Genomic DNA, 12,177 nt, shown 5'->3' on the forward strand with positions numbered 1-12,177 from the left:
ACCTACACCTGCAACCCAGTTTCCTTCCCATTGTAACCACGCCCTCCAAATTTCCCCTGACTCTCTTGCTACCACCACAACCATGGCCGTCCTCTCCACCCTCCTACACGCCACCACCTTCTCCCGCCCCTTCCTCTCCACCATTGTCCCCTCCATCGCCCTCGCCTACACCCTCCAAGCCGCCGTAGCGGTGCCCTCCATAATCGCCCAGTCCGAGCGTTTCTATGACCTCTCAGGCTCCCTCACTTACCTATCCTGCACAGCACTCAGTCTGTATCTGCCTACGATCAGGGCACGATATGCAGCGGCTGCCGCCGGCGCAATCAAGCCCGCCTGGCCGAGCGTTTTGGGAGCATTGAGGGGTGCGAGCGGAGCGGGGCTGAATTGGAGACAGCTGGTGCTGAGCGCGGCGGTGAGCGTGTGGGCTACGAGATGTGAGTCTCCTGATCCCCCCTGAAGGATGTTATATGCTTGGGCACTGTCTAAAGTACCCCTCCATGGGCCTTGGGCAATGGGCTAAACAAACCGTGCACGTTGCAGTGGGAACCTACCTCTTCCAACGCATTTCCGCCGACGGTTCCGACTCCCGCTTCGACGACATCAGACAATCCCCGCCCAAGTTCCTCGGCGCCTTTTTCGCCCAGGCAACATGGGTCTCCCTCTGTCTGATGCCCATCCTAGCCATCAATTCCCTCCCCGTCTCGGTCTTCGCCTCACTGCCCGCCGCAGTCGGCATCACCGACGTCATTGGCATCTTACTCTACGTGGGCGGCTTGTCCTTTGAAGTTGTGGCCGATCGCCAAAAGAACGGATGGGTGCAGGAGAAGAAGGAGAAGAAACACGAAGAGGATTTCTTGACGCGAGGACTGTGGAGTAAGAGCCGTCATCCGAATTACTTTGGCGAGGCTACGTTGTGGACCGGCATCGCAACCGTTGCAGGAGGGGTCCTGATGAGTGGACCTGGACAGGTAGGCATGGGATTGGCCGGTTGGGGGTTGTTGGGCAAGGCCATCGCGGCGGGTGTGTGTGGTGTGAGTCCGGCTTTTGTCAGCTTCTTGTTGCTCAAGGTCAGTGGGGTGCCGATGAGCGAGGGGAAGTATGATAAGCGGTACGGTGATAGGGAGGACTACAAAAAGTGGAAGAGGGAGACGCCGATGTTGATCCCCAAGCTATGAATACAGACCTGGCGGACGACTTTGGCCAAGCCGCTTAGATAGTCGGCCGTATATATGGCACAGGCTCTCGTGGGCAAATATGGGATTATTTGGTATGTTTGAAGGAGCAACTCCATTCTATAGACCTTTCCTCTCTTTCTTGAAGGCGCAATAACCTCAATCCGAAGCAAGTCATGGTAGTCGTCGTCTCATGAATCATGACATCTGTATGCAATCTGTCCCGCACAATGCTCTATCCAACACCAATGACCAATATGCCATACTACTTACCTAATTACTTACCCTCCACCTCTTCTCATACTAATCTCTCCTTTCCTTTCCTTACCCTCTCTAGAGTCCCCCAATCGCAGCAGCAAAAGCCATATACCACGTCCTTGACGCACCACCATCCAACCAGGACCCATCAAAATTCTGCTGCGCGAAGAAATTCCAGCTCTGCTGCGGATCTATGCACGCCAAGTTCCCATACAGGACACCCCTCCAGCCGGCAGCGATGGTGGAGGCAGGGTAGGGCGATGTGCTGTTGAAGTAGGCTTCCCATTCTTCGGCTATAAACTTTGGATTTCGGGTCAGGGGTGAGGAGGGGCTGAGAGGGAGCATGTGAATGCCTTGGATATACTCGGGGTTGGCGCCGAAGTAGGTGGTGTGGTCGATTTTGTTCTCGAAGAGCTGGAATGGCTCGTTAGCGAGGGCCTATCTTGGACGGGAGGCCGGGAGAGGACTCACAATGCCAGTGACTTTGTTGCCAAGGAAATTGGCTGGTTGGTTCTCATTATCACTTGACAACAGAAAGTAATTGTCCAGAGTCCTGGCCAAGATCGATAGCATGAGATTACCTCTCGCCTCCATGGAGATGTCGCCGATAACATGGCCCCACATCTTCATTGCATACGCGAAGAAAGCGTCTTCGGATGAGGACTCCTCATCTTTGCTATCTGCTAATGGGAAGAGGCCTGGGGCGAACGAGTGGCCATGATACCAATCGAACATTCGAGAGAAGGGAAACGCGTTGTCTTGCGTGCTTGGATTGGCAGCATCGCGGACGAGGGTGTTGACCCAAGCCTTGTTGAGGGAGAGCCAGGAGGGGTCGAGATAGCCTATAACGGCAGCCGAGTAGATGAAGTAGCTGTAGTGGAAATGATGGTCGTCTTTAAGAATTCTGGGTCAGCATTCCTTCTATGGGTAGAAGTCTGAGGTGATACAGGTAAGAGGAGTACATATACTCTTAGGACATGTCTTATGACTCGGAAAGCGGTAGGCTTCTGGTGGGGGGTAGAAACACTTCGAAACGTAGACTGACTGTAATATGTATTTCCGAAATCCTGGCCGGGGTCACCCGTAATGTAGCTCACTGAAGACACGACTCCGTTCCAGACTGTATCATATACCAATGGGTATTTTTGCTTACGCAGATTTCAGAGTCAGCATTTCTTATTCGAGGTAGGTAACGGAGCTGCAAGCCAGGTCTCGGGGGTAGAAAGGTCCTCTTGCGACTCAATTCCAATATTGTATGGGAACGATCAGCTCCAAAATGTACGTACCTGATTGGTCGAAAATACAGCAAAGGCTCCTTTTAGTTCATTCAGTCCCTGAGTCGCAAGGTTGGGTTCGTTCAACAGGTCGTGGGTCGTGTATATGATCATCGCGAACTTGGCTAAAGCCTTGCCACTGAAATACATGCCTTTATGATTTCGGAGTCAGCATTGCTCTTTCGGGAGAAACTCTGAATCGTACTGTCTAGATTGGTCTGGGCGTTGTAGTCTTGGTTGATCTCAGAGACTGCCACCTGTTGGATGAGCTGCCTTGTCGCTGCGGACAGGGTCGATCTGCTTCTAGTTCTTGGAGTCCAAGGTGCAAAACCAATGTCTAAAGGCAGGCTTTGCTCCTGCATCGTCCAGCTATGGAAATTTTCAAGTCAGCTTTGTTTCTTCGAGAGGAACTTCGGAGGAACGAGACAGCATGAGGGGGCTTAAGACCATTGGTGCTCCCAAAACAAGTCTTGCACCTCAGATTGTGGCGTTATTTAGGAGAAGATTGCTCCGAAATGTACATACCTATCAGCGACAACCGCTGTTGCCACTCCTTTCGTAGTTGTCTGGAGCTGTAAATTTGTTTTGTACCTATTGGTAGCGCTGTCAAAAGACTGAGTATGATGCGGTAAAGCGTACATCAGAAGCGTACGAGGTGGATATGTTATCAGTCCCTTGATACGCCATGAGATAGTATAGGTCCCAAGGTTATCCAATGTAGAGCCTGTGACCGCTGCGCTGATGGGGTAGATTCCCGCAGATTTATCATAAAGTTCCTCGCCCTCTGAGCCAGCAGGGTTTTTCGCAATTTGAATCGTACCTGACCAGAATCGTAGACCTTGTATTTGTGTGTTCGACACAAGCTGCAAATTAGGGTCTTGGTGGTTACTTGGCATTGCGTAGAGAAGCCAGTTTTTGTTGTCTTCCAGAATAATCCGATACTTGAAGACACCAACCCTTGGAGAGGCTACTAGAGTGACCGATTGGAAGAATACACTGCTTTGAATCGCGGGCATGAGACTGTTGTAAATACCGGTTACGAATCCCATGCCTTGAACGAGCGGAAACGTGATATTGGAGGAAGAGCCTGCCTGGGGCGAAAGAATTGCATTGGCCGAGAATGCCTTTAAGCTGGAGGTAGTCAAGACCGTGGAAGGTCCCAGCTCTACTGCGGATAAAATGACGGATTGAATGCCAATAGGATTGATGAAATACTGTATTGGTGCTCCCGGCAGGGCAGTATTCTGTGGCCCATCGGCTCTCTGGTTTGCATCAATATGAGAGACGGCCATGCCCCAACTACCAATGTTGCCGCTTCCTTTGCTCCATGTCACAGAGTATGGATGAGTCCATACCCCTTGGCTCTGGATTCCAAGGAAAAGGTTGGCATAGAACTTGTTGGTAGAGACTGGGCTGCTCTGCGGGGCCTGTGGTTGTATCAGCTTCTCTGGCATTTTCGAACGACCTAGGGGTATGTGGAACTTACTATACCAAGTCTAGGGACTGGATGATCTCCTCTCGATGGTAATTGTCTGGGCAATGCTCCAGTGGCAACCGGCTGGAAACAGTCTGTGGCTCCTCTTCTCTCCATCTTCGTGGATGGGAGGTGGCTCTTTAGCAACCACAATACGCTACTAATGCTCGTAACCTTGGTAGACAACGCTTTCGATGACCTATCCGTGATCAGTGAAAGATCTCGGGAGAATGCTGTTGTTAGTATGATGGGTGGTGGTATATAGGTCGGGAACGGTTGCAATGATGGCTGGCCCTGTGTCTCAAGGCTTGTAACAACGGTCTGATCCAAGTAAGCTCCCTATTTTTCTGAAGGACAACTTGAAACTCTACGTTTCCAGGTGATGGAAGGAAAAGCCACTGACCCCTATTGTACCAGGAATTGTGTTTTGTACTGTGGTTGTGGGTGGATATTGGGTAGTAGTTGTATTTTCCCAGATGCTTTGAGTAAGTGTCTTGCTGGGTATGGATGTGGAAAGTAAGCCCGTTGCGTTGCCGAATGGTAAAGCGCTGACTTGAGTTTTCTGGGAAAATATCAGCAAGAATATTAATACACAGGCTCGCGTGATAAAGGCCATATTTGCGAGAGCACGGAAGGGGAGATGATTGTAAACAATCATCAAGCAAATGCCAAGAGCCAAAGACAACGTTTCTCGTTCAGAGTCCTAGAGGCCGGGTCTTGTCGAAAATATATCTTCATAGACGAGTAAAGTCTTTTCTCTTGAAACAAGCCGCAAAATCTTCTGTCTTGTGCTTCGAACGGACTCGAGGGATATAATAGGTGACTTCTCATGAAATGCTTGTAGTATCGGTGTAAAGCAGGATAAATAAATCTTGTGTAGCATGCTTTGAGGCCAATATATAAACATAGAGCATTCAAGGGGGGACGGGCAACGCGAACCACGTGGGCACAGAATAGGCAAGCAGTGTATATGAGACAAGAACCTACTCAATTGAGTAGGGGAGCCATCCCAACCAGGACTACATTCCAAGAGACTTCGTTGATGGGCAAACGCTGTTGACGCTGCAGTGCTGGAATGCCAAAAACGCTAGAGCATAGAATTGGAGAGAATAGAGATATGGATATCTGACAGATCGTCTACAGTATCATCAAACTGTTAGACAGGTAAAAGTAAGAAGTAACAACAGCTTGGGCGCACCAGGGCTCCTATCTGTTCTCAGCCCTATGGTTCGGCCGAGGCTCGCCGTCACCACCGTCTTCTTCTTACACATCCAGCGAAAGGGTCAAAAAAGTATGAATCGCTTCCTCCGAGCAGCGAGCCAAGCGCGAGCCTTGTTTTTTGAATAAGTTGGTCCTTCCTGATCGCTTTGCCCTTGCTAAAGCCGTAAGAAGAACAGCTTTGAGGATAGGGTGCATCCACAGCTTTAGCCATCTACTGGCAAGATGATAGCTAAATGAAATTTGACCTAAGGAACCCTCGGGGGAGGCTTGCTATCTTGGGAGCCGTCTCCCTCATCCTTCCCTCCGCACTATACTTCGCTTCGAGGAGTTCAAGCTTCAATGCCTCGAGACAGCAGGGAGCGTATGGAAATTCATTTTCGAGCACCCATAGTCACCAGTCAACAACCACAGGCAGCTATGTTCGTATTGCCCAAGAGGCTACCTCCGCCCTGGAAAGCTTGCTTGAACAGGATATAGATGTATCAGATCTTGGGGGGAAAGGTCGGCGCGTTTCGGCCCTCTCTACTCTACTTGGGGCCATCATCGAAGATCCTACCATTCCCCGAGACAGCTTCTTTGGCTTTCGAACCGAGGAATTTGGCTGGTGGAGGCTTTCGAGCAAAACATACCTGCCATGGGGAAACACATTGGAGTCAGAAGTGGGCATAGTCATGTGCGTAGGTCAGAAAGATCTTGTCCTGGCTGCGCAGAACATCGGAACCCTTCGCAATGTACTTGGGTCAACCCTCCCAATCCAGATCTTTTACGCTGGCGAGCACGACCTGCCTTGGGAAAAGCGGAAACAGCTCTGGGATCTTGCCCCCAATATCCAGACTCTGAACATACTCGATTTCTACGATGATACTGTTGCTGGGATAAACGAGAGCTTGACGGGTAACGGCTGGGTCATGAAGCCGTTCGCCATGCTCGCCAGCCGATTTCAGAAAGCCATACTCGTTGATGCGGATACCATTTTCTTGCAACGGCCTGATGCTTATTTCGACGATGATGTGCATTTGAGGGAGACGGGAACACTCTTCTATCATGACCGAGCGGTCAAAGGAGGCTACACCGGCTGGATCGATACCCTGAAGTGGATTAAGAAGGTGCTCAAAGACCGGAACCCTAGCGCCGTGCTTAAGAAAAGCATCTTTTGGACTGAAAAGCTGGAGCACCAACAAGAGTCCGGCGTTGTCTTCATGGACAAAGAGAAACCCGGCGTCTTCACTAGTTTGATGTTTGCAGCCTGGATGATGACTAAAGCTGCGAGGGTTTCTGTAAACAAGCATGTTTTCGGCGACAAGGAGACGGTACGCACATTTCAGAGTTACTCTTCCCCGTTTTGTACCAAAACTTGAGTCGCAAGACATAGTCTTGGAGCGAAGCCCTGCTCATACTCCTGATATCTATGTCATTAACCCAGGTTTCGTGCCTTGACTAAGCAATGCTGACTCTGAATTGTGCTCAGTTCTGGCTCGCCTGCGAACTCGCCTCCACACCCTACTATTTTAACCCCTTCTACACCGGCATGATAGGCCATTACGAGGCGGGAGCAAAGGAAATGTGCAGCGTCCAACTCTTGCATCTTGACTCGAAAGGGGACCCATTCTGGCTAAATGGTGGCTTACGAGATAACAAAAGGCTGGATCAAGAACTCGGTCAAAAGGACTTTGCAACACTTACAGATTATATTCCGGCAGGCGTAACATGGGCAGAGCAACCCAGATGGCGGTACTTGAAACATGGTGTATTCTGTACGGATACGAAGGCGGAGAAGGTGAAAAGCCTTGAAAAAGCAGGGTTGACTAAAGTTATTGAGAATATGATCATTGAAGCCACTGAGGTGGATAACATGTTTCCGAGTTGAACAGAGGAGATGACATACTTTGCTCGCGGGAAATAAGCAGTCAGCTCTCTCTGGCGTGGGAAAAGTGCCACCGGCTACACTCAGAACCCTGGCCTTACGAAACCACACAGATCGGTCAACCGTCCTTCCCAGTGGATTTGCACGGGGAAAGAACCCTCCAGATTAGCGGACTTAATGGCCATAAGGTTAGCGCCTGGTCGAACTTCAGAGAATTGATCCCCCAGAAACCGAGGTGTCTACTTGAACATGAGCTTTGACCTGCAGTCATTCATCGGCCTTCTGTGCGTGAGTCGACGACCCTGGGGCCGAATCTCCCGCATCCGAAAGGGCAGCAGGATGAAGTCACGCATCGTGGGCTGCCCCGCCGTTGAAGACAAAGATCAGTCTCGATTGGCATATGCGATTATCTCAATGTGTAAATAGAGGTGTTATAATGGAACATCATCAAAGCATCTAAAGCCTGCACGCTTGCACGCTGAAGCTCATTAGATAGCTACGTAGGTCTACATAACCCATGCCCTCAAAGCATAGGCTTACTCATAGGGGCAATGATCCCAGGCTTCATCAGAATCCTCGGCTTCGTCATCCCTTGAAACGTCTCCTTCGTCGTCCACTCCGGCCCCACTGGCAGCCTCAAGCTCCTCTCATACTGCTCTCTCGTCTCAAACGGATGCGGCAGACTACTTGCCAAATATTTGCTATTCTTCTTCACCCTTTTCTCATTGATGATAACCCTGTCCAGCTTCGCATCCTGCCTTTTCTCTGCCACTATTCCGGGTATCTTGGTGAGAACTTTGCCCTTGTTGCGTCTTTCGGCTTTCTTGCCAATGCCGGCACCAGTCCAGGAACCCCAGCCGGGGAGGGTACTGTCGATGACCTTCTCGTCTTCATCTTGGATAGTGGCGCGCTTTTCCTGCTCGAAGTTGGCGACGACTTCGTCACCGGCAAAGGCTTTGCGCACGAGATCTTGGTTGCGAAGGACGAAAGGCAGATTTGCGGCATCGTCGGACTCATTTTCGCTGTTGGGGTTGTCGGTATTGGGGATAGCTGGGGTGGATGCTTTTTTGGATGGTTGGACGTTTTGACGAGAAGCTTCTGCTTGCCGTGCTCCTTTAAGGGCGGAACGTGGTCTTATCTTCTCAGCAGGAGGTAGCATAGCGTTTACTGCTTGATTGTTGGAAATGATGGCGCCTGCATTGGGATTCTGTGTTCGTCGTCTACTGACATTTAAATCTTTCTTGGTACCCATCAGCCACGGGTTCTCGCTCGCTTCTTGTATGGGGACTTCTTGGTTCTCGTAGGGTTTCCTCCTAGGCTTGTCACCAAGCGATGGCTTTACTACGGCGTTAGCTTTTACCTGAACGCTGGAGTTGTCGACCACGATGTCAACATCTTCGTCTTTGGTTCCATCCTGATCTTCCTCGTCTTCGTTGTCGGAGTCAGGTCGCTCTTCGAACTCGTTCTTCTCAGCCTTCCGATCTGATTGACGACCTTTTGTAGATGAGGTCTGGCTTTTCATGGGACCATACGACTTTCTCCCTTGGCCCTCCTGACCCTCTTCTTCGCTAGGAGTCTCCTCACCGGCAAAGTCTCGTCGAAGGTGTTCCACATCTGCATCATTTCTTGTCTTGCGAAGTGTTTCTGCTTTCTTCATGAAATCCATCGATGCGAGCCTGGAACCTTTGTCATTAGAGTCGAGTTCATTACCGTCCTCATCAAGTCTCCGCAATCGATCCTGGAATTGGCGACTGTTCCTGGTGTCTCCGTCCTCGATGTCCTCCTCCTCTTCAGACTCGTCAGACTGAGACTCTGATGAAACCATTCCATCATCATCTCCAGCCACTGTTCTGCCTTCAATTCTTCGTCTGAGATCCTCTCCTCTTCTCGCCATTTCGGTCATTCCACCACGAGCATCTTCATCCCACTTAGCCCTCCCGCTATCCTTGACGCCCTTCGCCCATCTGCTCTCTCGATGCCGAGCTCCCATCCTCTCTTCAGCTCGTCGCCGGTCTTGTCTTTCTTTTTCACTCTCAGAGTCATCCACACCAGCCGCTGTGAGCGTATCCTTCTCTCGTTGCAGGTTTCTCTCGCGTTCCTTACGGTGTACCTTCCGGTACGATTTGCTCTTGATTTTTTTGATCCTCTTCGCACGGATTTCTTCTCTGAACAGAAGCTCCCGAGCTCTTCGCAATTCTGCTCTTCGCGCCTGGACCTCTTCAAGGGGCATTTTGTTCGTTTCCAGCTCTTCGAATGCCTGCATCTGTTCTTCCTCGGATCTGCCATTTGGACCCACTAGGCCGCTGTCTTTTAAGATATTTTGTATGGTACCCTCGAGATCTGTCAAAGGCTGCGAGTGAGAAACAGGCATCAAACGCTGCGAACCCGGGGGAGCAGTCGCGTTAGGGTCCTTTAAAGGGAAAGAAAGGTGTTCTGCTCTCCGATTGTGCTTTACTGTGTCTATCCAGCGGTTGAGAGTCTCTTTGCTCTGTTCATAGGCAGCAGCTCGGTTCAAACGATCTTGTTGTCTCTTCGGAAGAGGGACATCTAGCTTCTTCGGTATCCCACCACGTTTGCTGGTGGGTTTGGGATCATTGTCCGCGAGAAGTTTGAGCGACTTTCGTAATCCAGGATCCGTCACAGAAGGAATCATATCAGCGATCGTGAGCTTGCGCTTCGAATTCAGTCCGAACTCTGACGGAGTGGTGGACTCTTGAGCATCAACAGGAGCTCTGCTGCGACCAGTATTCAGGTTTTGCTCATTCATAGTAGAGACCATGGTCTGTAGCGAAGCTAGCTTCGCAGATTCTTGAGCATCGTCTTCATCCCCGGAGTACGAAAGCACGGACTCTCCATCCTCTGTTGATGATCCGTTGTCTGGATTTCCGTCGCTCTCTGACCCATGGAGACTTTGGCTGGATTGACCTGGGTTTTGATGCAGGTACTTGTCGTCATAATCATCGTCACTAGCATCTAGCATAGTATCCAAATCGACATCACCTTCGCCCAAGCCATCACTTTCTTGATCTGAGCCAAGGACCTTATCGCCATCCTCACGTAGATCAACGTCTCGTAGCTCATCATTATCTACCTCCGGGTCTGCTCTTCTCGAATGAGCCTTCCTGCGCGAAGTCTCATCTTGAGAACCTGGAAATCCAAATCCTTCAAACCTCTCCTCATCACTCGAGCCCAAGGCCTCATCGCTGTCTAGGTCGCTGTCGTCGTCACTGTTGACTTGACCAAGTACCCACTCGTTCCCACTGCTATCATTCCCGTGTTCGATTTCACCCCCATACTGATCTTTGCCCCAAGTTTTCCGCCTTTTTTCCTTCCCATCACCATTTTCAAACTGGCCATCTTCGTCATCTTCCGGCCTCTTGCGCTTGGTTGGTTCGGGCTCAGACTTGCCAAGGCGACTTTGACGGATTTTAGATCTTGTAGGATTCTGTTGCTCCGCTATAGCGAGAGCATTCAGGGAGCGTTTGGCCTTTTGCCTCTTAGGTTTAGGCTTCTTGAGCGAAGGGGCCGTAGTAGACTGTCTGCCAGGCATTTCGTGAAGCCGAAAAGGTTGTTTCGAGCTTGTCACTCTTCTTGCGTCTCAAGAAACAGAGAGATTACTCAAAACATGGCTTCAAGCTTCCGCCTCGTTCAAGCGTCTCAGTGTGAGAGGCTCTTTGTGGAGGGAAACTTTTCCCGCGAGATAGGGCTGAAAACTTTGCGCTAAATACAAGTAAATGGTTCTGAGCTTTGCCAAAATCTTCTAATTTCAACATACCAAGATCTCGCAGCCACGCAAACCAGCATTCATCATGAAACCCACAGCAGCTTTATGCAGCAGAGTCAGGCGCCTACCACTCACGACCAAGCAAGTCAGCAATGGCTTCTACAAAGGCACAGGCACAGGGGCAACGGGTCGGCATACGAAGCATGGGGGCTACGTGATCGAATGGCGTAAAGTCCGGACCTACGTTGTGCCAGAGCAGTTGAAAGACTGCAAGGTACGCAGATCCAGTATTCTAGGCCTCGTGGTGATTGCTGATTCGCTGTCGCAGCTCACACCATTTGTTACGAGGAAGATGAGACCTATGAAAGGACGGTTCGAAGGAGAATCCAAGGGCCCATTGAGCGGGGAAGCGTATCTGAAAAGATGGAAAGAGGAAAATGGAACCGATTGAGCTGGCAACGTGATGACGCCGGGCTCCGAATGCTTTCGGAGGAGTGTAAAGGATGCAGGGCTCGAGGGCTGCCAATTGTCCCAAGGCAAGGCAGGGCATCGTAAACATGTCCTAACTCGTTGGAAGAGCAGGAAATGGGTTGGCTACGGCATGATACGTATCGATCTTGCGGTGGCTTGGTTTGCTGTGCCAACGGCGCCCAAACAATCGCAGAGCATACAAAGCATAATTGTTAGAGGGTAATCGTCTAAGTTCTGCCCCACAAATGTACAGCATGGGCCTCTACTCATTCCTTTGGCCTGCCGACAATATCGATACTGCCTCTAGTGAGACCATCAAAGCCGCAACAAAGGCTGATTCAAGACCAACAAGATGTGCTAGCCATTCTGGAGACCGCGGTAGTCGTCCAAGTGCGTACTAGGCCTTTGAGGTGGACAGTGTGGTAGTTTCCACAAATGCATGCAGCGCCAATGGAGATCTTAATGCTATTTTCCGTCGCCTGAGTCTTTGGCCATGTACTTTTCACTCAGGAGCCGAAAATCAACTATCTCATTGTAGCCTCCACGATTGTGTCTAACGCAAGATCACAATGGGAGCATATTGTGACGACTTGGGGAGTGGAAAGAAAGGAGCGAAAGCCAAAAACCCAAGCAGAGTCCTCAATTGTCATGCAGGTATACACTACAGCTGCGACCTCCGGATGCCTCTGCACATCAAGAGCATGCCACAGCCTTTTCGC

The 12,177-nt window shown here is 50.5% G+C and overlaps 5 protein-coding genes across 5 annotated transcripts; 3 read left to right on the top strand and 2 right to left on the bottom strand.

The window, feature by feature from the left end:
• Positions 1-82: 82 nt before the first annotated feature.
• On the top strand, positions 83-1,175 carry HO133_002244 (uncharacterized protein; the record flags this gene model as incomplete). The annotated part of the gene is made up of 2 exons (XM_037293171.1): positions 83-434; positions 541-1,175. 2 exons carry the CDS (start codon positions 83-85, stop codon positions 1,173-1,175), a joined length of 987 nt encoding a protein of 328 aa, XP_037150824.1.
• Positions 1,176-1,505: 330 nt separating this feature from the next.
• On the bottom strand, positions 1,506-4,158 carry HO133_002245 (uncharacterized protein; the record flags this gene model as incomplete). Its single annotated transcript, XM_037293172.1, has 6 exons — positions 1,506-1,844; positions 1,902-2,323; positions 2,476-2,578; positions 2,717-2,856; positions 2,910-3,073; positions 3,230-4,158. The coding sequence occupies 6 exons, from the start codon at positions 4,156-4,158 to the stop codon at positions 1,506-1,508; spliced, it is 2,097 nt and encodes a 698-aa protein (XP_037150825.1).
• Positions 4,159-5,632: 1,474 nt separating this feature from the next.
• HO133_002246 (uncharacterized protein) lies at positions 5,633-7,266 on the top strand (the record flags this gene model as incomplete). The annotated part of the gene is made up of 2 exons (XM_037293173.1): positions 5,633-6,709; positions 6,868-7,266. 2 exons carry the CDS (start codon positions 5,633-5,635, stop codon positions 7,264-7,266), a joined length of 1,476 nt encoding a protein of 491 aa, XP_037150826.1.
• A 520-nt stretch (positions 7,267-7,786) lies between these two features.
• Positions 7,787-10,813, bottom strand: HO133_002247 (uncharacterized protein; the record flags this gene model as incomplete). The annotated part of the gene is made up of 1 exon (XM_037293174.1): positions 7,787-10,813. The coding sequence occupies one exon, from the start codon at positions 10,811-10,813 to the stop codon at positions 7,787-7,789; it is 3,027 nt and encodes a 1,008-aa protein (XP_037150827.1).
• Positions 10,814-11,072: 259 nt separating this feature from the next.
• On the top strand, positions 11,073-11,438 carry HO133_002248 (uncharacterized protein; the record flags this gene model as incomplete). The annotated part of the gene is made up of 2 exons (XM_037293175.1): positions 11,073-11,261; positions 11,316-11,438. 2 exons carry the CDS (start codon positions 11,073-11,075, stop codon positions 11,436-11,438), a joined length of 312 nt encoding a protein of 103 aa, XP_037150828.1.
• Between the last annotated feature and the right edge of the window lie 739 nt (positions 11,439-12,177).

The sequence above is a fragment of the Letharia lupina genome, assembly GCF_014066315.1.
Source record: "Letharia lupina isolate WasteWater1 chromosome Unknown contig_14, whole genome shotgun sequence".
NCBI lineage: Eukaryota > Fungi > Ascomycota > Lecanoromycetes > Lecanorales > Parmeliaceae > Letharia > Letharia lupina.